The 18,423-nt window shown below is 40.8% G+C and overlaps 1 protein-coding gene across 2 annotated transcripts in view; it reads left to right on the top strand.

The window, feature by feature from the left end:
- The window catches only part of gphnb (gephyrin b), a 110,495-nt gene that overhangs the window by 48,789 nt on the left and 43,283 nt on the right, over nt 1-18,423 (top strand). For both annotated transcript variants that reach the window (XM_054761962.1, XM_054761961.1), the window contains exons 3-8: nt 560-617; nt 689-781; nt 5,282-5,376; nt 8,068-8,134; nt 11,331-11,603; nt 13,090-13,224. In XM_054761962.1, coding sequence (XP_054617937.1) covers nt 560-617; nt 689-781; nt 5,282-5,376; nt 8,068-8,134; nt 11,331-11,603; nt 13,090-13,224 — 721 coding nt within the window. The remainder of the gene's footprint in view (nt 1-559; nt 618-688; nt 782-5,281; nt 5,377-8,067; nt 8,135-11,330; nt 11,604-13,089; nt 13,225-18,423) is intronic.

Below are 18,423 nucleotides of genomic sequence, written 5' to 3'. Positions count from 1 at the left end.
GGTTACATAAGAGGTGTCTGTGCAGAGCCTTCACCTTGAGCCTAGGGTTGTTTTGGGGGGAGGTGTCATTCTCAATGTGACCACAAGAGGTCGCAAGGGTTCGACAGCATCAGGATAAGCAGTTTCCTCTTCAGTGTCCTCTTCTGTCCTTTGGAAAATCCTTCTATGAGGAGATGTTCAAGGGCATCCTTTCTGGCCTGTCCTCTATTTTCTTTTTTCTTTTCAACACACTTTTGTGTTGCATCTAGGTTAATGCTTCCCCCATTGGTTCTCCACCTTGTACACATAAAGGTTCCTTTAGGGGGGCATTTTACTGTAACTCATTCAATCCCAGCCATTCACCGTAAGCGACATCATGGTGCACTTGTCTATTACTGTACTGTACTTGCTATATTTTCCATGTAATAATTTTAGGTTACCAACTAAAGGCCAATTTTGCTCCATGTTGGGTTTATTAGCGTCACTTCACTCACTACTCGGCCCTTCTTCCTGTTTATACTGTATTATTATGACCAATCAGAGAAGTTATACTTATTGTATGGTTTTGTTCTTTTTTCAGGTTGGGTGGTATGATTGTGGCCTACAAGATAGTACCAGATGAAATAGATGAAATCAAGGTACACCACCATTTTCACAGCTACAATTTTACACACGCGTGTCTAATGAGTGTACCTTGATGTACCAACAGGAAACTCTAGTGGACTGGTGCGATGAAAAGGAACTTAACCTCATTTTAACCACAGGGGGTACCGGCTTTGCTCCAAGAGACGTCACACCAGAGGTGAGTTCACTTGTTTTTTCATTGCAACGTTGACCATGTCTTTTTATTGCCGGGTTTATTCCGTTATTGAAACTACAAAAACAACATACAGTGGAGCCTATAAGGCCCAACACAATCAAATTGAATTTGAATTGTTTGGATTAAGAATCAGGATGGTAAAAAGTGGAAATACAAATTATGATATATAATATAATAATAGTATAATTGTATTACCTGTATGTGCATTTTTAGGTAGACATCTTGACATTCCAACAACTGCCGTACAAGTGTAAAAAGAAGCTCATTCATTCAGTCGTTCGTTTTATGTGCCGCTTAGTCCTTATTAGGGTCATCAGTTAACTGCTGTTAATATCGAAACATCAACACAGTTTTAAAAGTTAAGTCTTCACTTGGCAAATGTGGTTTGTGTTGCAGAGGCGCCTCATGCATTGCACACAATTCTCACAATAATGGAAAATATAAGTTAACCACAATTATGGTAATAGGCCCTTGGGTCCATTGCTATATAAATCTAAGTATTTTTATTTGCATTTTTCCATTATTTGGCATTTTATTACTAGTGAATGTTAAAAGAAACAGCACCCCCCCCCCCCCCCCCAAAAAAAAAAAAAACACACACACACACACACAAAAACTACAAAAAACAAAAACATATGGAGTGAAACCTTTGACGCCTACTCTCAGTTAGTGTCAGACATCATGACTGTTCAAAGTGTGCAACTTTGGAGGTCGATTTTACCTTGTCTGTCTTTAGAGGTTTCAGAAACGAAAAGACAGACAAATCTCTCCTGTTGTGTTTGTGTTCTGAATGCAAGCCATTTTTGCTGACACACACTTGCTTACATATTTGCGTGTGTGTGCATGCGTGCGTGCGTGTGTGTGGTGGCGATGATTAACATATAATTAGCCCCACAGTCCCTTGGGAAATAAAGAGGCTGAAGTCAAATCCTTACTGATTCTCTTTTTTTGCCGTAATGTGTCATCTTGTAAGCAATTAAGCCGCAATGGGTGGCAGGTGGCAGTACATTTGTGTCGTGTGTGTCGAGCACTTCTGGTATTACTCTTTTATGTTTTTTACTCGCTCTCTTCAGAGGTTATGTTTGATATTTGTTTTAGTTATCACAATACCATTTGCCGTGCATCCAGGATATAGGTTCACGGCCGAGACCAGGGATCTTGGCCTCAAAAAGGTGACCACTGGTGTAGAGTATCAAAAATAGGCATTTTAGGACTTTTTATGGATGCATCCATTATTTGCCATTTTTCACCATTTGCAGGGGATCTACTACTTGTACATTTTAAAAAACACAATTATAAATGTTATATATAATGGTATATCACCCTGACTGTATGCTTATTTGCTGTGCTTTAATATAGAGTATATACAGCCAGCTATGGCTACAGTAAGTGTTAATCATTAAAAAACATGTAATTATAGATTCTTTATTGTGTCTTACTTTTTCCGGAAGAACAAACTGGACTTATACTGCATGATTATCCTCCGTCTCGCACACACACATACACACACACTCAACTTGGCAGGAGCTGAGCTTCAGCAGTATCGCTGGCCATCATCAATCATGTCAGACAGCAGCAATCTTCCTGGAAGGAAAGAAAGAAGGGAAAAAAGAGGAGATGTGTACACACTGTCTGATAATAGCAGCTATCTGGTTTCACCCTGTACGCTGTAGTGGACCAACACATCTCTGTTTTACTATGCACATGACAATAAAACTCTTGAATCTTGAATCTTCATCTCCATGTGTGCTCACGGGGTTTAAGATACACCTTGTGACTGTATTTGGTCTTAATCGATAACAAGAACCTTATAAGACTATAAGACTGGTTTCCTCTGTGTTTATCTCACAGGAATTGGAAATGTGTAAACTGAGAAGTTACTTTTACAGTTATATTTTGAAATACTTGTATATGTCCAATGAGTTGTACTGTACTTATATCTAATGCATATCCTTCGAAACATCTCAAGGTCAACATAACTAAACCAGAGGTCCAATGCTTCTAAATGCTAAATTATCCATCCATTTTGTATACCGCTTGTCCTTACTAGGGTTGCGAGTATGCGTCAGCCTATCCCAGCTGCCTTCTGGTGAGAATTTGACAGAACATACAGTACAGGCCAAAAGTTTGGACACACACAACACAACTGATGGTCCCAACCCCATTAATAAGGCAAGAAATTCCACTAAGTAACCCTGACAAGGCACACCTGTGAAGTGAAAACCATTTCAGGTGACTGCCTCATGAAGCCCATTTAGAGAACACCAAGGGTTTGCAGCGCTTAAAAAAAAAAAAAAAAAAATAGACATAAAATATATCTATAAAATTTAAGACATATTTATAATTCTTTCACGCTTTTTCTAGTACATAATTCCACATGTGTTCATTCATACTTTTAAGAATCTACAATGTACTGTATATACCCTAGTAAGGACAAGTATAAACAATGGATGGATGGATAATTTAGCATGTTTTTAAATGATTAAAATTAATTTAAACTGACTGACATGAACCAAGGATTGCATTGCCGTAGAAAGCCGCAAGAGAGCGTTCTAGGCTTGTGACAACTATGTGCTGCTCCTGCCATTCTGTAATGTGGGATGAGATAGGGAGCTCGGTGAACTTGGTGAACTTGCTTACCGGTAACTTGTTTGTTGGACTTGCTGGCTTGTTATGTTAAGTAGCCTATTCAGCCTCCCAGGTATTGTCTTTATGCTATTGTACATTTGAATGTCATGTGTTACTGCACACCTATTCAGCCTGTTTTTTCGTGTGACTTGTAGTCCGGAAAATACGTTAATATCTCCTTTGCAGTATTAATTAAAACTAAGCATTATAAGCTTTATTAGCCTATGTTGGTGTGCCTAATATTGTGATTAGTAAGTGTGTTTTGCATAATTTTGTATTGCTGTAGTATATTAATGTTTTATACATTCAAAAGGAAAGTCACGCAGAAATGTAGAGCTAATCATTTTGTACTCAGTTCTCCTGAGAACAGGCTGTCCAATCGGTCAATCTTCCTGTCATCCAATCAGTGTCTTTACATGACAAATGATATGGACCATACATCTATCACCAAGCCCCTCCTTCAGTCCTTCCCCCTTCCCCCTTTGGTCCATCACACCCCTTCACTCAGTCCCTCCTACACTCCTTCCCTTCTCTCTCTTGAGTCAAGGCCCACAATACCCATCGGTGACTTGTCTTCTTTGAAGTCTTTTTTTTTTTCCTTCCCGCCCTCCCCCATGCTAATGGTGCATTTGAAGTGTCACTCAAGTCAAGGGCAACGTAGCGCACACACACAGCTGGAGGAGAAGACCATATTTCCTCCATCTATCTGGAAGCAATCCAGCGCCTCAAGTAATATAACATAAATGTATGCAGAAGGCCCTGCAAACTTCTGTTAAAGGATTAAAAAGAAATGAAGCAGTGACAGGGTAGTGCAGTAACCACCTCGTGTCTCATAAGGATGTTTAATTACTAGCTGGTAGAGGAATATGCACGGTTCCTCATTGATTTTTAAGATGGAATCAATCTTGGTAGTCAATGAACCTTGTAGATTGGGAGGTCATGTAAGGATTTTACGTCCTTGAGACAGCTGATAAAAGATTGTGTGGGATTGTAAATCAATATCTGAAGGTCAGATCGCCATAACTTCTTCATTTTTCTGAATTGTTGTTTCATTCTCTGTGTGTAAAATCTTCACTGTCTATGCTGGTAAAATGGTCATTTCTGATGTTGCATTTGGTGTTCTTTGGTGAACTGGATGACTGAAGTGTTCAGAAACAAGGAGAAACAAGACATATTGGTCATTTGCTGGTCAGCCTGGTCACACACTGCTGTGGGATGGCATTCCACTCCTCAACCAGGAGTCTTCCCACGTTAGGTTGTGTTGGAACAAAACTTCCAACTGTTAAGTTGCTTTGAGGTCAGAAATGTTTCTACTCCCAAATTCTGGAGCTGTAGTCTCTGTCATCTTGTAGGGTGGAGTTCAGTTCCAGACTGTGACAGTGGATTTTCACTGGTTGCAGAATCTCCTCTCACTATTTCTCTGCATTGAGCTTACATTCAGTGGTTGGTTCTTTCACGTGTCATTGAGCCTGACATTGTAACATTGCCAATATGTCTTGTTTTGTCCTGACTCCAATAAGCCTTCAATCAGCCAAACAAACACCAAACAGTAGTCCATAGAATCAGCGGAACACCTGTTTGTCACAAACACAGAAGATGTGACGCATTTTACACAGACATAACACACGTTTATACAAATGGTAATCATTTAAGGGGAATAAACATGCTTTCCAATGGCATGAAATGTATTGGCATACAACAGATGAATAATCCAATACAACCACACAAATGTACAGTTGTATTGCATCTATTTGTAAAGGTGAATCCACAGCAAAGGGAAACCTAAGATGCAGGCAGTTTGTTCAGCTATGATCCCACTAATGCATCGCTCCCTCTGTTCTGTCATTTCTCCAGGCCACTAAGGAGGTGATAGAGCGTGAGGCTCCGGGGATGTCGCTGGCAATGTTGATGGGATCCCTCAACGTCACACCGCTAGGCATGCTTTCCAGGTCAGAAACTCCCTCTCTTTTATTATTTCCTCCACAAAAGAAGTTATGTTTATTCCACACTCTGGATTTTAGGTGCCTTACCAAAGATTACATTTGATGAGAATGTAATTACAGTTCTCTGTCTCTGAAACTTGCTTTCACTGACTTGAGTTCGTTTGAGTCACTCACTGAAGTGAACTGGGTACTCGATTCACTTGAGTCAGTCATCACAAAGCGCATGTGCAGAAACTCGCACATGCACGTGAGTCAGTGAATTTCGACGCTTCGTCACGCACCTTGGTCGGGGCTCGTTTAAGCTTTTCAACCCGACTTTATTCACCACCGACATGATGTCATCTTAATACACACGCTGACATCACTCCTACTCCATGCTTAACACGTTAGCACACGCTGTTGTTGTGATCACATGGCCTCTATCCGGCTGTTGATGAATAGACGTGCTGGGGCGGAGTCTGTTCGTATCGGTGTGCCAATATTGGAGATTTTAGTTGTAGACCGACGTATTTGATACTTGTTTTTTTGCTGATATCGGCCCGATATCCGATATCAATATTGAAGTGGGACACCCCTATCTGTGAGTGAGTGAAACCCGGGTCTTCGTCAACCCATGAGTCAGTGAAACTTGAGTTTCCATCAAGCAAGTCAGTGAAACTCAAGTCTTCATCAACCCATGAGGCAATAAAACTTGAGTCCTTCTTGAGCACCCATGAGTCAGTGAAACCCACGGGCTGAGCGAGTGAATTGTAAATTTTGTCGAGTCTGTGATGCAGCTCGGCCAGGAAGGAATCTGTTTCTTTTTCCACGTGGTGAATACATGTATACAAATGCAGTAAGAGTAACAATTCCACAATTAATAATGGTTTTTGTTTTTAATGACTGATGTGAGTACATTAAGGAGTTAACGGCGACAAGCACCCGTGAGTCCCAATTCAGTAAAGACATTTGTGTGTTTTGAACGACTTGTTCAGGACTCGCACATCTCTATCTTCTCACATTTCACCAGAGCGAGCGAGTGGTTCATGCATGGTAGATATGAAAAAGTTAAAATTGTGGAATGGGTTAAATAAAGTTGCAAACCGCATTACTGCAATATTTTGTAATTAGAAAGGAAAATGATCTATTTACCAAAACATTGAACGTCAAATTTCGTGTTTGATACTGGCAAACATGATTTTCACAGAGTATCATTGCAGTCACACATGTAATTGTCCACGTCTGTGTGTAAACGCCATGAGTACAATATTTTGATTGTGTGTAAATGTAATATAACAATCTAATATATGTCAATACAAAACTTGACCAAAAATGTTTAGAAAGGCAATAACACTAACTCATTCAATACCAAAGACGTATTTATATGTTTTATAAAAAACAGACGCCCGATCCCAAAGACGTAGTTGCACGTCTTTTACGTTTCTTTTACGCGAGAGGCAAAAAGAGGTGATGACGCAACTGCACACTAATAGTTGTCACTGTTGGAGCAGTTTTAAGCCATAGAAATGGCCACAAGGGGGCAGAAGTGCATTTGATAAGAGCTAGGCATGGATCATTTGCATGTATTAACACACTCGACAGCAAGGAGGAAGTGGAAGAGCGTGGAGGAGCGTAGTGTGCAGAAGGGATGAATGTGGGATTGAATGAGTTCACTTACACTGGTCATTACCCCACTGGTCATTGATATGTATAAGCAAGCACACAATTATGCATCTTACATCAGTAATACTCAAAATTTGTCATATCTAGAATATGTTATGCAATAACCCAGTCCGATTTGAGTCAAACTATACATTTATGCTGACATAAAAGTGAAAATTGGATATGAAGAAAGGTGTGTGTATAAAACATAACATTATAATACATAAAAGGTGATTAGCATTACGTTCGTGTTGACTAGTTGTGTTGTCTTGGTACTGTATGTACACGGGAATATTGCTTGGTATTTGTGAGTCAGGGAGCATGTCTTTTTCTAACGTGTTTATCTCACTGCAAAGTTTAAATAGGGTGTTTTATTTGGCCGTGAGGACTGCTGTCTTCTTTTCAGCATATAAAACAGCATCTAATCTTCTTTTTCAAAGCATTTTCACTATAGTCACAGCTTGTTAATGTTTTTCAGTTTTCCCCATTTTCACAAACTTCCCACACTCAACATACAAGTCGGCATGGCAAATCTTGAAAGAGGCATGTGAGCTTGCCTTTAAAGCTTTCCGTTCCCACGCGCTGAAATTTGCTTGATGATATTTACTTTTTGACTGATTTCAGTTCGCTGCTTCTTCGACTTCCTCCTCTTCTCATAGGCTAAACCAGAGCGATGTGCTCTTTCAGGATTACCGCTTGTTGTCTGGGTGGAAAATGCAGACGTACTAATACATTTTATCAGGTGTAAATTCAGAAAATTGCAAAGATGTGACACTGAGAGAGAGACCAGTGAGACATTGGAGTCTCCCGAGACAATTGGGAGGGTTGGCAACTGCACAATGTGGTGCTCAAAATATTTCTTCCAAGATAGTTTTGTGCAGATATAATTAGAAGCACTGTACCATTTTTAGATTTAGCTACGAATAATTATTTTAGATTAGCTGTGAGGATCCGAGATGTATTCTTTATTTTGCTGGGGATCTATGTTTTGCTTTTGCTTGGAGTGCTCTTGTTCACTTCCTGCTTCCATGTTTCCTTTGTGTTTGCGTATTTCAGACCTGTGTGCGGTATCCGAGGGAAGACGCTCATCATTAACTTACCAGGAAGTAAGAAAGGCTCCCAGGTAGGTTGATGACATTTTACTGCATTGAAATGAAGTTAGAAATTGGAGATAAAGCATTTGGGGGTTATTTAAGATTCCAGTATATTTGTTTATTGATACTTTTCGGACTGCTTGACTATTGTAACCTTCTACTCATCATTCCTACCATGCTGACCTGTATACAGTAGATCCCCGCATATTAGTGGATTTATTTCCTCTGCTTTAAATTGTAATTTTTACAATAACGTAACGTGCTATCTGCCGGCGAAAAAAGAAAAGCGCTACAGCTTTGAGTCTAGCAGATGCCGCTGTCTCACCAGTCATTTCACCCAACATTTTCCAGCAGGAAGATGCTAAGACGTGACGTTTTGTAACATGCACGTTTTGTTAGTATACTGTACTGCTATATACTGTAAGCCTGTTATTTCTTAATGTGTAAAACTGAATTTAACATGCTTTTAATAACTGTGAGAGGTATATTATAGGTTTTAGAGCAGGGGTGCCCATTATGTTGAACGCTGTGTAGCTATTTACAACATACTACTCAGGAAGAACTATTGACGAGTTATTGACGAGTCATATTGAATTGAATTGTGAATAATTGATAGACATGTACAGTGTACATACATTTATAAATATACTAAATACATACTGTATATTCTCCATGTTCATAGCAGGAGGTAGCTCTTTTGAGACTTGGGTCATTTTAAAAGTAGCTCACAGGCGGAAAAGTGTGAGCAACCCTGGTTTAGATTATCCCAAGTAGCTTTTGATGGGTGTGTCCATTATTTGCTGGGGGGGGGGTTGCCATTCGCAGAGGATTTATTGTATCTAAGTTCTGTTCTGAGTAGAAAATACTTCAAAAGTTGAGCGCTGTGTTACTTCAGATTGGACTATTTTTGCAGTAATTGCACAAAACATTTTTGTACTTTTGCACCGAAATGTACGAGATTCTCTGGAGAACAGGCTCATCCAAGCCTGTTACTGTGTATACGCCATACAGTATACGTATGGATTTGAAAAGCGAATGTGTGTGTCCTTGTGTACTCATTGGAGTGATTCATTGACTGTATCTAGAAAGGCATGGACCACAGTACATGTGTGGGCTTGTGTTGCGTGTTTGTTTGAATGTCTGAGTCCATCCACTTGTCTTAATTTTTTTGCTGTCTGCCGTGGTGATGACCACATCCGTCTTTGTCTCATTGCACACCCGTGTCTGCTGATCGATTTTTACTATTGCTTTTAATCAATTACCTCCCTGCCCCACCTATCTGCTGCCATGCAAGCATCTTCATAAAAGCAAGACATTATCTGTATTATAAATAATTGTATTTTTAAAATACCATGAAAGTAATTGTTACTTGTATTTCTTTCATGTTCGTAAGTATGACCGCGGGACCATGAATCCTACACTTAAAGCCTTTGAAGCGTTGAAAAGAATTGGTTATAGATTTTGTATTTACATTATTGTTGTTAAATTTTCAATATAATTCATAATTGCATTACAGTCAAAGACATATCTTATGGAATGAAGTATGCCAACCGTCATTTAACTTTTCTTGGTATGCCATCACCAGTGTCGACAAAGACACCCCCGGTTTGCAGTGTTTCTTCTTAGGAAGGTGCAACAGTAAGAGTTCGAACAGGGTTTGATGATTATTTCATTTTTAGTAAAGTTCCTTAACTGAAGTGCAGTGTTAATAGCTGTAGAATGCAGCACCGTTCTCATCTCTGCAGAACAATGGCAGCACGCTGCTTTCATCTTTGTCCGTTTAGAGAGGTGACGTGTGCAAAAACAGGTGCCCCACACCTCGACGTCGGGGCCAGGCGACGGGGCCGCCCGATGGGCAAGTAGCTGAGGAGATCATCTGGGTCCGAGTCGCCTCCGCTTATCGGCAACACAGACGGGCGGAGTCGCACTATGTTCTCCGATATAGACTCTGTCTTATACTCTGTCGCCAAATGCCTCACCTTTTCATCTGCTTTTATGCAGACTGTCCCTCACTTGAAATATGTACAGTGTGGGAAATGGGACAGGGGTTTTTGCTAGCCTGGACAGGCACACACATACACACACACAAACTGTATTGCATCCCTAATCTTCATCACGCGTGCATGAGCAAGTGTACCATGGAATTCGACTTTATGGATTATTTCAAGTTGTTTTGTTTATCTCTCTTATGCAAGGTGGTGGTTATCATTCATTATAGGCGGCAGAAGCAATTACATGATTAATAGCACACAACAGGTTGGGCACTTGTGTGTGCTCATGCATTATCAATCACAAAGTGTAGCGTACTTGAGCCCATATCGGAGAGCTCACAGTAGTCAAACTAACCAGACAGAAGGTGTCAGCGTGGGGGTTTGACCTTAACGGCACAAATTTTCTCCTCACTTTGCGTCCGTCTGTCTTTTTGGTCCTGTCTGTCATGCAGCGGTCCTCTTCATCATCACCAGCCACCCTTGTACACCCGGGCTTTTTCCTCTTTTTTGCTGTCATGCTTTGGCCCTGCATTTACTTCACTGGCAGTATATCCAGGGATTCTGCTCTTTAGTGTTTTGGACAGTTACTCCCCTCCAGGACAAAGCAGTACCCAAAGATACCCAAGCTTTCAACGCAAGCACAAAGTGTAAGAAAGTTGTAGGTAAATACTGTGGATAAAATGACAAATACTCTGACCTGCTGGGACAGAAGAGAGAGACATAAATGCAGTTAGAGTCAAGGTCATATTTTTAATCTAGACTGCTTAGAAGACAAATGGTGGTGTGTAAACCCATTTGCAAATTGTGTGGATACAGTAAAGCTTTGGCTTGATTAATAATGTATATTTTCAGTGCTTAAAATATACAGGAAGATAAATAATTTCACAGATTAGCTTTTCTCTCAGCAGAGAGGAGAATGGAGTGTTTAGCATGGCGGAGCAGCCAACGGCACACTGACACATAAACTGAGCGACCAGAAAGCAAACCACAGAGGAAACAGTATGCTCAAACATGACTAAATGAATTAATAAATAATCCCTTTTTTGTATGTTTAAACTCGAGTCACAGTAGGAAACTAACCAAGTCCTTGGTAACTCATCGTAGACATGTCAGCTCAAACGCATGATGGGAAGCCCACACGCCTAAATGACCTTTCATAAATGTACAATCCTTTTTTTCCATTTCAATATAGTTATGGTTTTAGAGGGTTAATGATGTGTTGTGGCCATGACAGGAATGCTTCCAGTTCATCCTGCCGGCGCTGCCCCACGCCATCGACCTCCTGCGTGACGCCGTGGTGAAAGTCAAGGAGGCGGCGGACGAGCTGGAGGACCTGCCGTCGCCGCCGCCGCCTCTCTCGCCGCCACCCAACAGTTCGCCACGGCGTCAGACGGAGGACAAGGGCGTGCAGTGCGAAGAGGAGGATGAGGAGAAGAAAGACAGCGGCGTGGCGTCCACAGAGGACAGCTCCTCCTCCCACATCACCGCAGCATCCATCGCCGCCAAGGTACAAATGAACTGATTGGATTCTGTGGTTTTACAGTCATGGCCAAAAATGATGGGCGTGCCAAAGATGCCAATGTTTTTGTTATGTTTGTGACGCAACACTTTTTACAGCGCAGGAACTCCAAACAACAGCGCATTGGAACAAATCCATAGGCTGTTTTAATAGAAATCATACAAAAATATAGGGATTATCACTTGAATATTAATAGATTATTTGATCTGTGAGATTCTATGTAAACATAAGTAATATTCTACATGAACACGACAAATTCCAATCTCGTTTTGTAAGACATAGCAGTTGTACAAGTCTTTAATTGAATTTCTGCAAATTTGGATCAGTGTGTGATGCGGCGCAAAAATAACGCATTTTGCTGAAACTGCAGATTGTAGATTTTGCCATTAATAAATGACATTTGCGTGATTTTTCTTTTGTAATCACATCACCAGTACAATAATCCCTCGGTTAATTGGTTCCAGACCCAACCGTGATAAGTGAATTTTTCCGCAAAGTAGGATTCTTTAATTAGAAATGGAATATGTTCATAGTTTGCTAATGAACATTGACAACTAAAGCAACATGTAAAATGGGACTGGAACTGGACCTAAATGACACTTTTATTGCGAATGTTGATCCAGAATCGGTGGAGAAGGTTTAAGAAAAAGGACTAATTACCAAGTGGCTCGTCAGGGTGTGGCTTGTCACTCCGCCAGCAAGACGGAAAAGGTCTGTCATGACACTACACTGAAGGAAACTATGTATGTAGCGTTACCTACATTTTAGTGGCCAAACAGGTTTTGTGGGTGGGTTTTAATTTGGTGGAAACGGGCCCGTATGCCTCTTTTGATGCTAAAGGTTGCTGACCCTCAGTCTAGTTCAGTTGGAAAAATTTGCAGTTGAGGCGCAAAGCAGTTGAAGAGAGAGTCTTCTCATTCTCATCAACCGTCAGTGATTTGAAGTTATGTTAAGGACAACATGGTACACGTGTTGTTACAAAATGCTACAAATAGCACTTTTAAATGACGTATTTGCTCTTTTTCATCTCTCGCTTGCATCAAATGTATTTGTATCTGTAAATGTTAGTGGCACAGTTTCAATCACTTGAAGTTAAGCTATAAATATTCCATGGCCATTGATATACAGTATGCAGCGCATCTGTCAACATAACTTCATCATGTGTCTGCATCATACGGTATACCTGTGTGTTTTGTGTGTCTACATGGTGTTTGTCCTCCACGTGTTACATCCAGTAACTCTCCATTCCCATCATCGCATCCTCTTTGACAAAATAACATCCCACCTCAATTTCCAGTCACAAGTACATGTGGGTAAGATTCCCTCCTCTCCATACTGCAACAATCCTAGTTTGCCATTTCCATGTGCATCAGTCCTGTGAGTGCAGCTTTGACATTGTCGCATGTATGTGTGTGTGCATGCATATGGCTGTATTGCGTGTGGTACATAAATATGCACGTGTGTGTGACCTCAGATCCCAGACTCCATCATCTCGCGGGGTGTCCAGGTGTTGCCCAGGGATACGGCCTCTCTCAGCACCACGCCCTCCGAGTCGCCTCGCGCCCAGGCCACATCTCGCCTCTCTACCGCTTCCTGTCCCACACCCAAAGTATGTACATACACACTGCAGCGTCTCAGTTTTGCTAAAACAGCGTGACCTCTGCTGCCATACGCACCACAGTAGTTTGGGATGAAGCTGTTATCCAGGAAACCGTTACCATGACAACTGCCCATTCATGTTAACATTTAGCATTACTATCGTAGAATTTGACAATCCAGTCTTGAATCATATCATTAACTTGTGTTGACATGATCCACTTATGTGCTAACATATCTCTCCTGCAGGATTTAAACCCAAAAAAAAGCCGATGGGCAACCCCCCCGTTCTTGCTCTCTCTCCTCCCCTCTCTCTCTCTTTCACCTCATGTGTCAGTGTCACATCGCCATGTGTCTGGCGGACAGCAGGCAGGTGACATGGGAATAGAAAAGGGGGTTGCCATGGGAACGGGAGGACAAGGATGTCAGTAGAGGGAGGGAGAGCGGGTCATGCGACAGAAGGCAGCCACGAGGAATCTGTTTCTTTCTCCCACGAGTTTGTCGAGCTGTGCTAACCCTTTGCTATAAATGTTAAGCCACATGCAAGTGTTGCTGAAACTCAGCACTCAGTTTAACCCGTGAAGAGTTTTTTCACACATATGCCACAACTGATTTTTTTGCCCAAATTTGGCTCTGTCTTTAAAATGTAATAACTCAGTCATTTCTGAATACTTTTTTACTTTCGACCACTCAAAATTTTCAGTGGCATCAGACCTATCCATACATATATAGTTTTTATTTATTTATTTATTTTTGATACCCTCTATGTACAATAAAAGCAATAATGTGCTTTCAGCAAAAAACAATTATGTGTATATCTATATAAAAAAATTAATTAAAATTGGAATGTTTGATATGAATAATTAGGGCCTTGAATATGTTAAAAAATCACAACAACAGATTTTTTGTGGCATGCACATTTTTTTGACAATGGCAATTTTATGTTAATTACCCCATAACGCGTTTTTTTGTTCAAATATTGACAGACCCTTGGAAGTGTATAATTTCTGAATATTTTTTTTACTTTCAACCACTCAAAATATTCAGTGGCATCAGACCTATCCATGCATATATAGTTTTTTGTATTTATTTATTTTTGAACGTGAATGAACATGAACAATAAACAACTTTTTTTTTTTTCGAACAATTCATGCAAGTCGGCCTCATATGATTTCGTCATACTGATACGCCGCATTTCGAGCAGACATTGGACGCTCTCAGTGGGTGTGTCACAAAGTCCACACTGCTTTCTCTTTCGTGAAGGTCCAGGTGTGGCCTCTGCAGCATGCAAGAAAGCGTTTTGCAAGGTTTTAAAAGCCAAAAAGCTGTCTTGCAGACAAAAAGCTGTTTTATCGACAAAAAGCTGTTTTGCAGAGAAAAAGCTTGTTTTCCAAGGCGAGCCGCATTGGGAAATGCTCTCAAAACACCGCTATCCAATAGGAAGAGGGAGGGGGGGGGGTCAGATTCAAACGCTGGACCAATAGAAACATCAAACTACAACTCCCAGCATTCCCCCAAGCAGAGCCGCCATGTTGGAGTGACGCGCCGCTTACGCGCCGCTGACGCGCCGCTGACGCTGCAACCACAGACACGCATGCTCCGTGCATACATGCACAATTTTGCAAATAACACTTTATTTTGCAAAATAACTTCACCCAGCAATGCACACACACACACACGCACCTATTCTAGCAAGATGGACAGTTTCCATGACGTTCATTTTGCACGATTGGGCGCTCATTGCAAAGACGCTATTAGTTAGGCTGTGTCGCCATCCAGTGGATTGTGGGTGTAAATTCAAAAAAAAAAAAAAAATCCCTCTCTGCTGTTTTTCGACTCGCCACTGAATGGATTGAAGCGGAAATCACGGGAAATGCATGATAAAATATGAGGTTTTCAGTGCATCAAAAAATAGACATTATAATGGGAGTCTATGTGTCAAAACTTGGACTTTTGTAACGTTCTGGAGCATTTTTATTTTGCTCAGAGATGCAACACTTTACAAATGTTGGCATGGTGCCATTTTTTTTGTTTTTCATCTATTTCCAACCTGGGAGACCTTGAAGCAATCAAACGTTTTTTCCCCAAATGCTTTTCTCTTTAAAATAAATCTCACTGTCCAAAATATGGACAATAACTCTTCAAGGGTTAAAGTAATGCAAAACAGTTTAGAGTCATATGGTGGTATTTTTCCTATCTACAGTAGTTGTCTTATCTGCAATGTCTTGACTTTAGGGCTAATTTCCTTCTTTCCTTGTTGTGTGCGTACTGTTCACTTACTCATGTCTTACATGGTAGAAGGGGGCATAAGCAGTGGCTCATTTGCATGAGACACATTGGCTGCTCTGAACAGGGCTGTTTAGAAAGAACCTTGGCGTATTCTGACCAAAGCATAACAGGAACTGCTTTAATATTGTTTAAAAAACTGCATAACGTGCCCTTTGAGTGTGTTTGCATTCAGCCGTAATGATGACTGTGTTGTGTCTAACTGTGTTCCTAAAATATGTCCCTGTTCTTTCTCTGCTGTATGGGGCGGCAAGATATCAAATTACCGTATTATTCGCGCTCTAAGTCGCTCCGAGGTATAAGTCAAAGAAGGAGTCATAAAAAAATATATATATATTAGTCACACTGGACTGTAAGTCACATTTACTGGTATTTATGATGGAGCTATCATCAGTGTGAGCTTTTTTCACACGAGAAGAAGACGAATCCAGAGGCAGGGGACAATGTTTACACAAACAAGGGGACAAACCATCATTCCACCACATGACGCCTGGATGCATCCCTGTGCGTAGAAACGTATCATAGAGCTGTATTTTAACACCAAAACGTCATTTTTGTATTCAAAAATTCATTAAAACAGGCAGAAAATAGTATGTCTGTATTTAGTTAATCAGCGCCTGACACAGCAGCTGCAGTCTCCAAACTAGACATAATTACTGTCCTAATCAAACAACACTGCTGTTGAAAATACGACGTATCCCAAGTGCACAAAGGTATCATTTAATTATTGTTGCACATGACTTACAGACACAAGGCAGAAGCGTATTGGAAAGTATTTCGTAACAAAAAAGCGTCCGGTATGCTCTCTATCATTGAATTTGTGTGCCTAACTGGGTCACAACAAGCTCAACTCAGTCAATTACTACGGCTAATAAGTCTGCCAAAAAAAAAACATCCACCACCCCACTTTAACTTAAAAGCAGCACATTTAGTTAAATTATATATATATTGTGATACATAAGTCATACTTAAGGATAAGCCGCAGGATCAGCAAAACTATTAAAAAAATTGTGACTCATACTCCGGAAAATACAATATTTTTCTATGGCTTTTTTTATGAAGTATTCGAAAGTGGCCAAATTGTTGATCTACCTTCACTACCAAGTGGTTGTGTTTGCATAGAAAAATGCCAATCCTCAACCATGGGTAAATTGACCTGAACTGACTCATACCAACAATAACAACTAGACTGTATTGTTCCATTTTTGAGGTGGTCTGCCAGTGAACTGTTAAGGTACAATTAAGAACATTTGTACATACAGCTGATTCTTTTTGCCCTTTTTCATTTGTTTTCCTAATGCAGAGACTGGCGTGTATGATAATGTTATTATAATGTTACACGGGTGATGAGACATGTGATGCATGTGCTGGTTTAAGAGTGTAATGGCTTGAGGATGGCTGCTGTTTGCATCCAATGCTCTGCTTTCCCTGACATACAAAGCTATATACTGTACACCTGTCTTACCAATGAAGCTTTCAGATGTCAGTGACCTATTTTGAGTGGCCCTGCATGGCCCATTCACATGCCAACAGCATTAGTCAGCGAATGATGTGTGTGGTCATGTGTGCGTGGCAGATAACAGACAGCCGGAAGGCTTTTTGAGGTATAGCTAGGTTCATTTCTCTTGTTTTTTTTTCTTTAATCACAGCCACAAGCTGACATATGTTCTTTGAAAATCCCCACGTTGCAAGCGGCTGCTGACAGTGTGTAAAGAATGTCCCCAGAGACAGTGGCATTCAGGTTCTGTTCACTGATGCATTTCGTGTGCCACCTCGAGCTGTGGCTGTTTGTTACTCTATGCGGTGGCTTCAAGAGGCAAAGGTCTTAATTGTGTATCGCCGTCCTTGTGCTACGACTGCCAATGCACAAAGGCCTGACACCAGGGTCAGGCAAGGTAACACTATTGAAGGCCGTACTTAATATGTGCAAAGTTGCTGCTTTTTCAAGTGCACTCTATTTTGCATGTGTCAAATGGGCCCAGTCATGTAAAGCTTGTGTGTGTCTGTGTGCACATGCGCGTTCTTGTGTTCCTCCAAATGTAGTCTACAACCATGGATACACATGCATACCCGCAAGCACAAATATATGCTAAATAAGACATGCTTCAGGGAGAAAGTGTCCATTTTGCTGCCTAATGCACCGCACAGTGTACAAAATGCAGATATGAAGGATTACAAGCACTGCAGCTCCACAACCATTCATGTAAACCCATTTTCTTTTTCCGTCACAGTTTCTCTTCCTTGTGCACGTGCACAACAGAGCGCACACTTACATGCAGGAGACACAGGAAGGGGTGGTTGTGCCCTTCCACTCTCGTTAGCATTTAGCACAGTTACATAATGGTGCGTTTGGATTAATGAAGCATATGGGCAGATAGGGCTTGCACTCGGGATGGTAGACAGCATGTGGATACATTGTGTTAGTCATGTACAGGAGGACATACTGTAAATAAGGGCGTGTTTGTAAACCACGTTGCCATCCATGCAGTCATGATCTGACGCCATGTAGTTGTGATTGTGTCCCATATTTTTTATTTTGCAGTTGGGAGTACTTCTTGGGGAGTTCTGGTGGCTCCAGTATATGTACTGTATGTATGTATGTAACAGTAATGTATGCTGAATTTCCCCTTAAGGGAGGAACAACAGGTTGTTTTTCTTTTCCCATTTTACCATTACCACAAGAAGCAGATAGAGCCAACACAGTGGCGTTTTCTCCTTATGGGTTGATATTTAAAGTTAAATTAAAGTTTCTCACGAATGATGCAAACAAGGTAGCAATGAACACCAGCCTCTAATTGTCTGTGATGCTATGTTCCATTTTCTTCCAAGCGTGATTATCACCTACATACAGTACATTGCACAAGTGAAACCTCCATTTGAAGCCAGTTATGTCATCCTGCCCAGATATACATTGTCTGCAAGCAGG

The sequence above is a fragment of the Dunckerocampus dactyliophorus genome, chromosome 19 (assembly GCF_027744805.1).
Source record: "Dunckerocampus dactyliophorus isolate RoL2022-P2 chromosome 19, RoL_Ddac_1.1, whole genome shotgun sequence".
Lineage (NCBI taxonomy): Eukaryota > Metazoa > Chordata > Actinopteri > Syngnathiformes > Syngnathidae > Dunckerocampus > Dunckerocampus dactyliophorus.
Note: the sequence above shows the minus strand (reverse complement) of the source record. Positions and strands in the feature narration are given on the sequence as shown.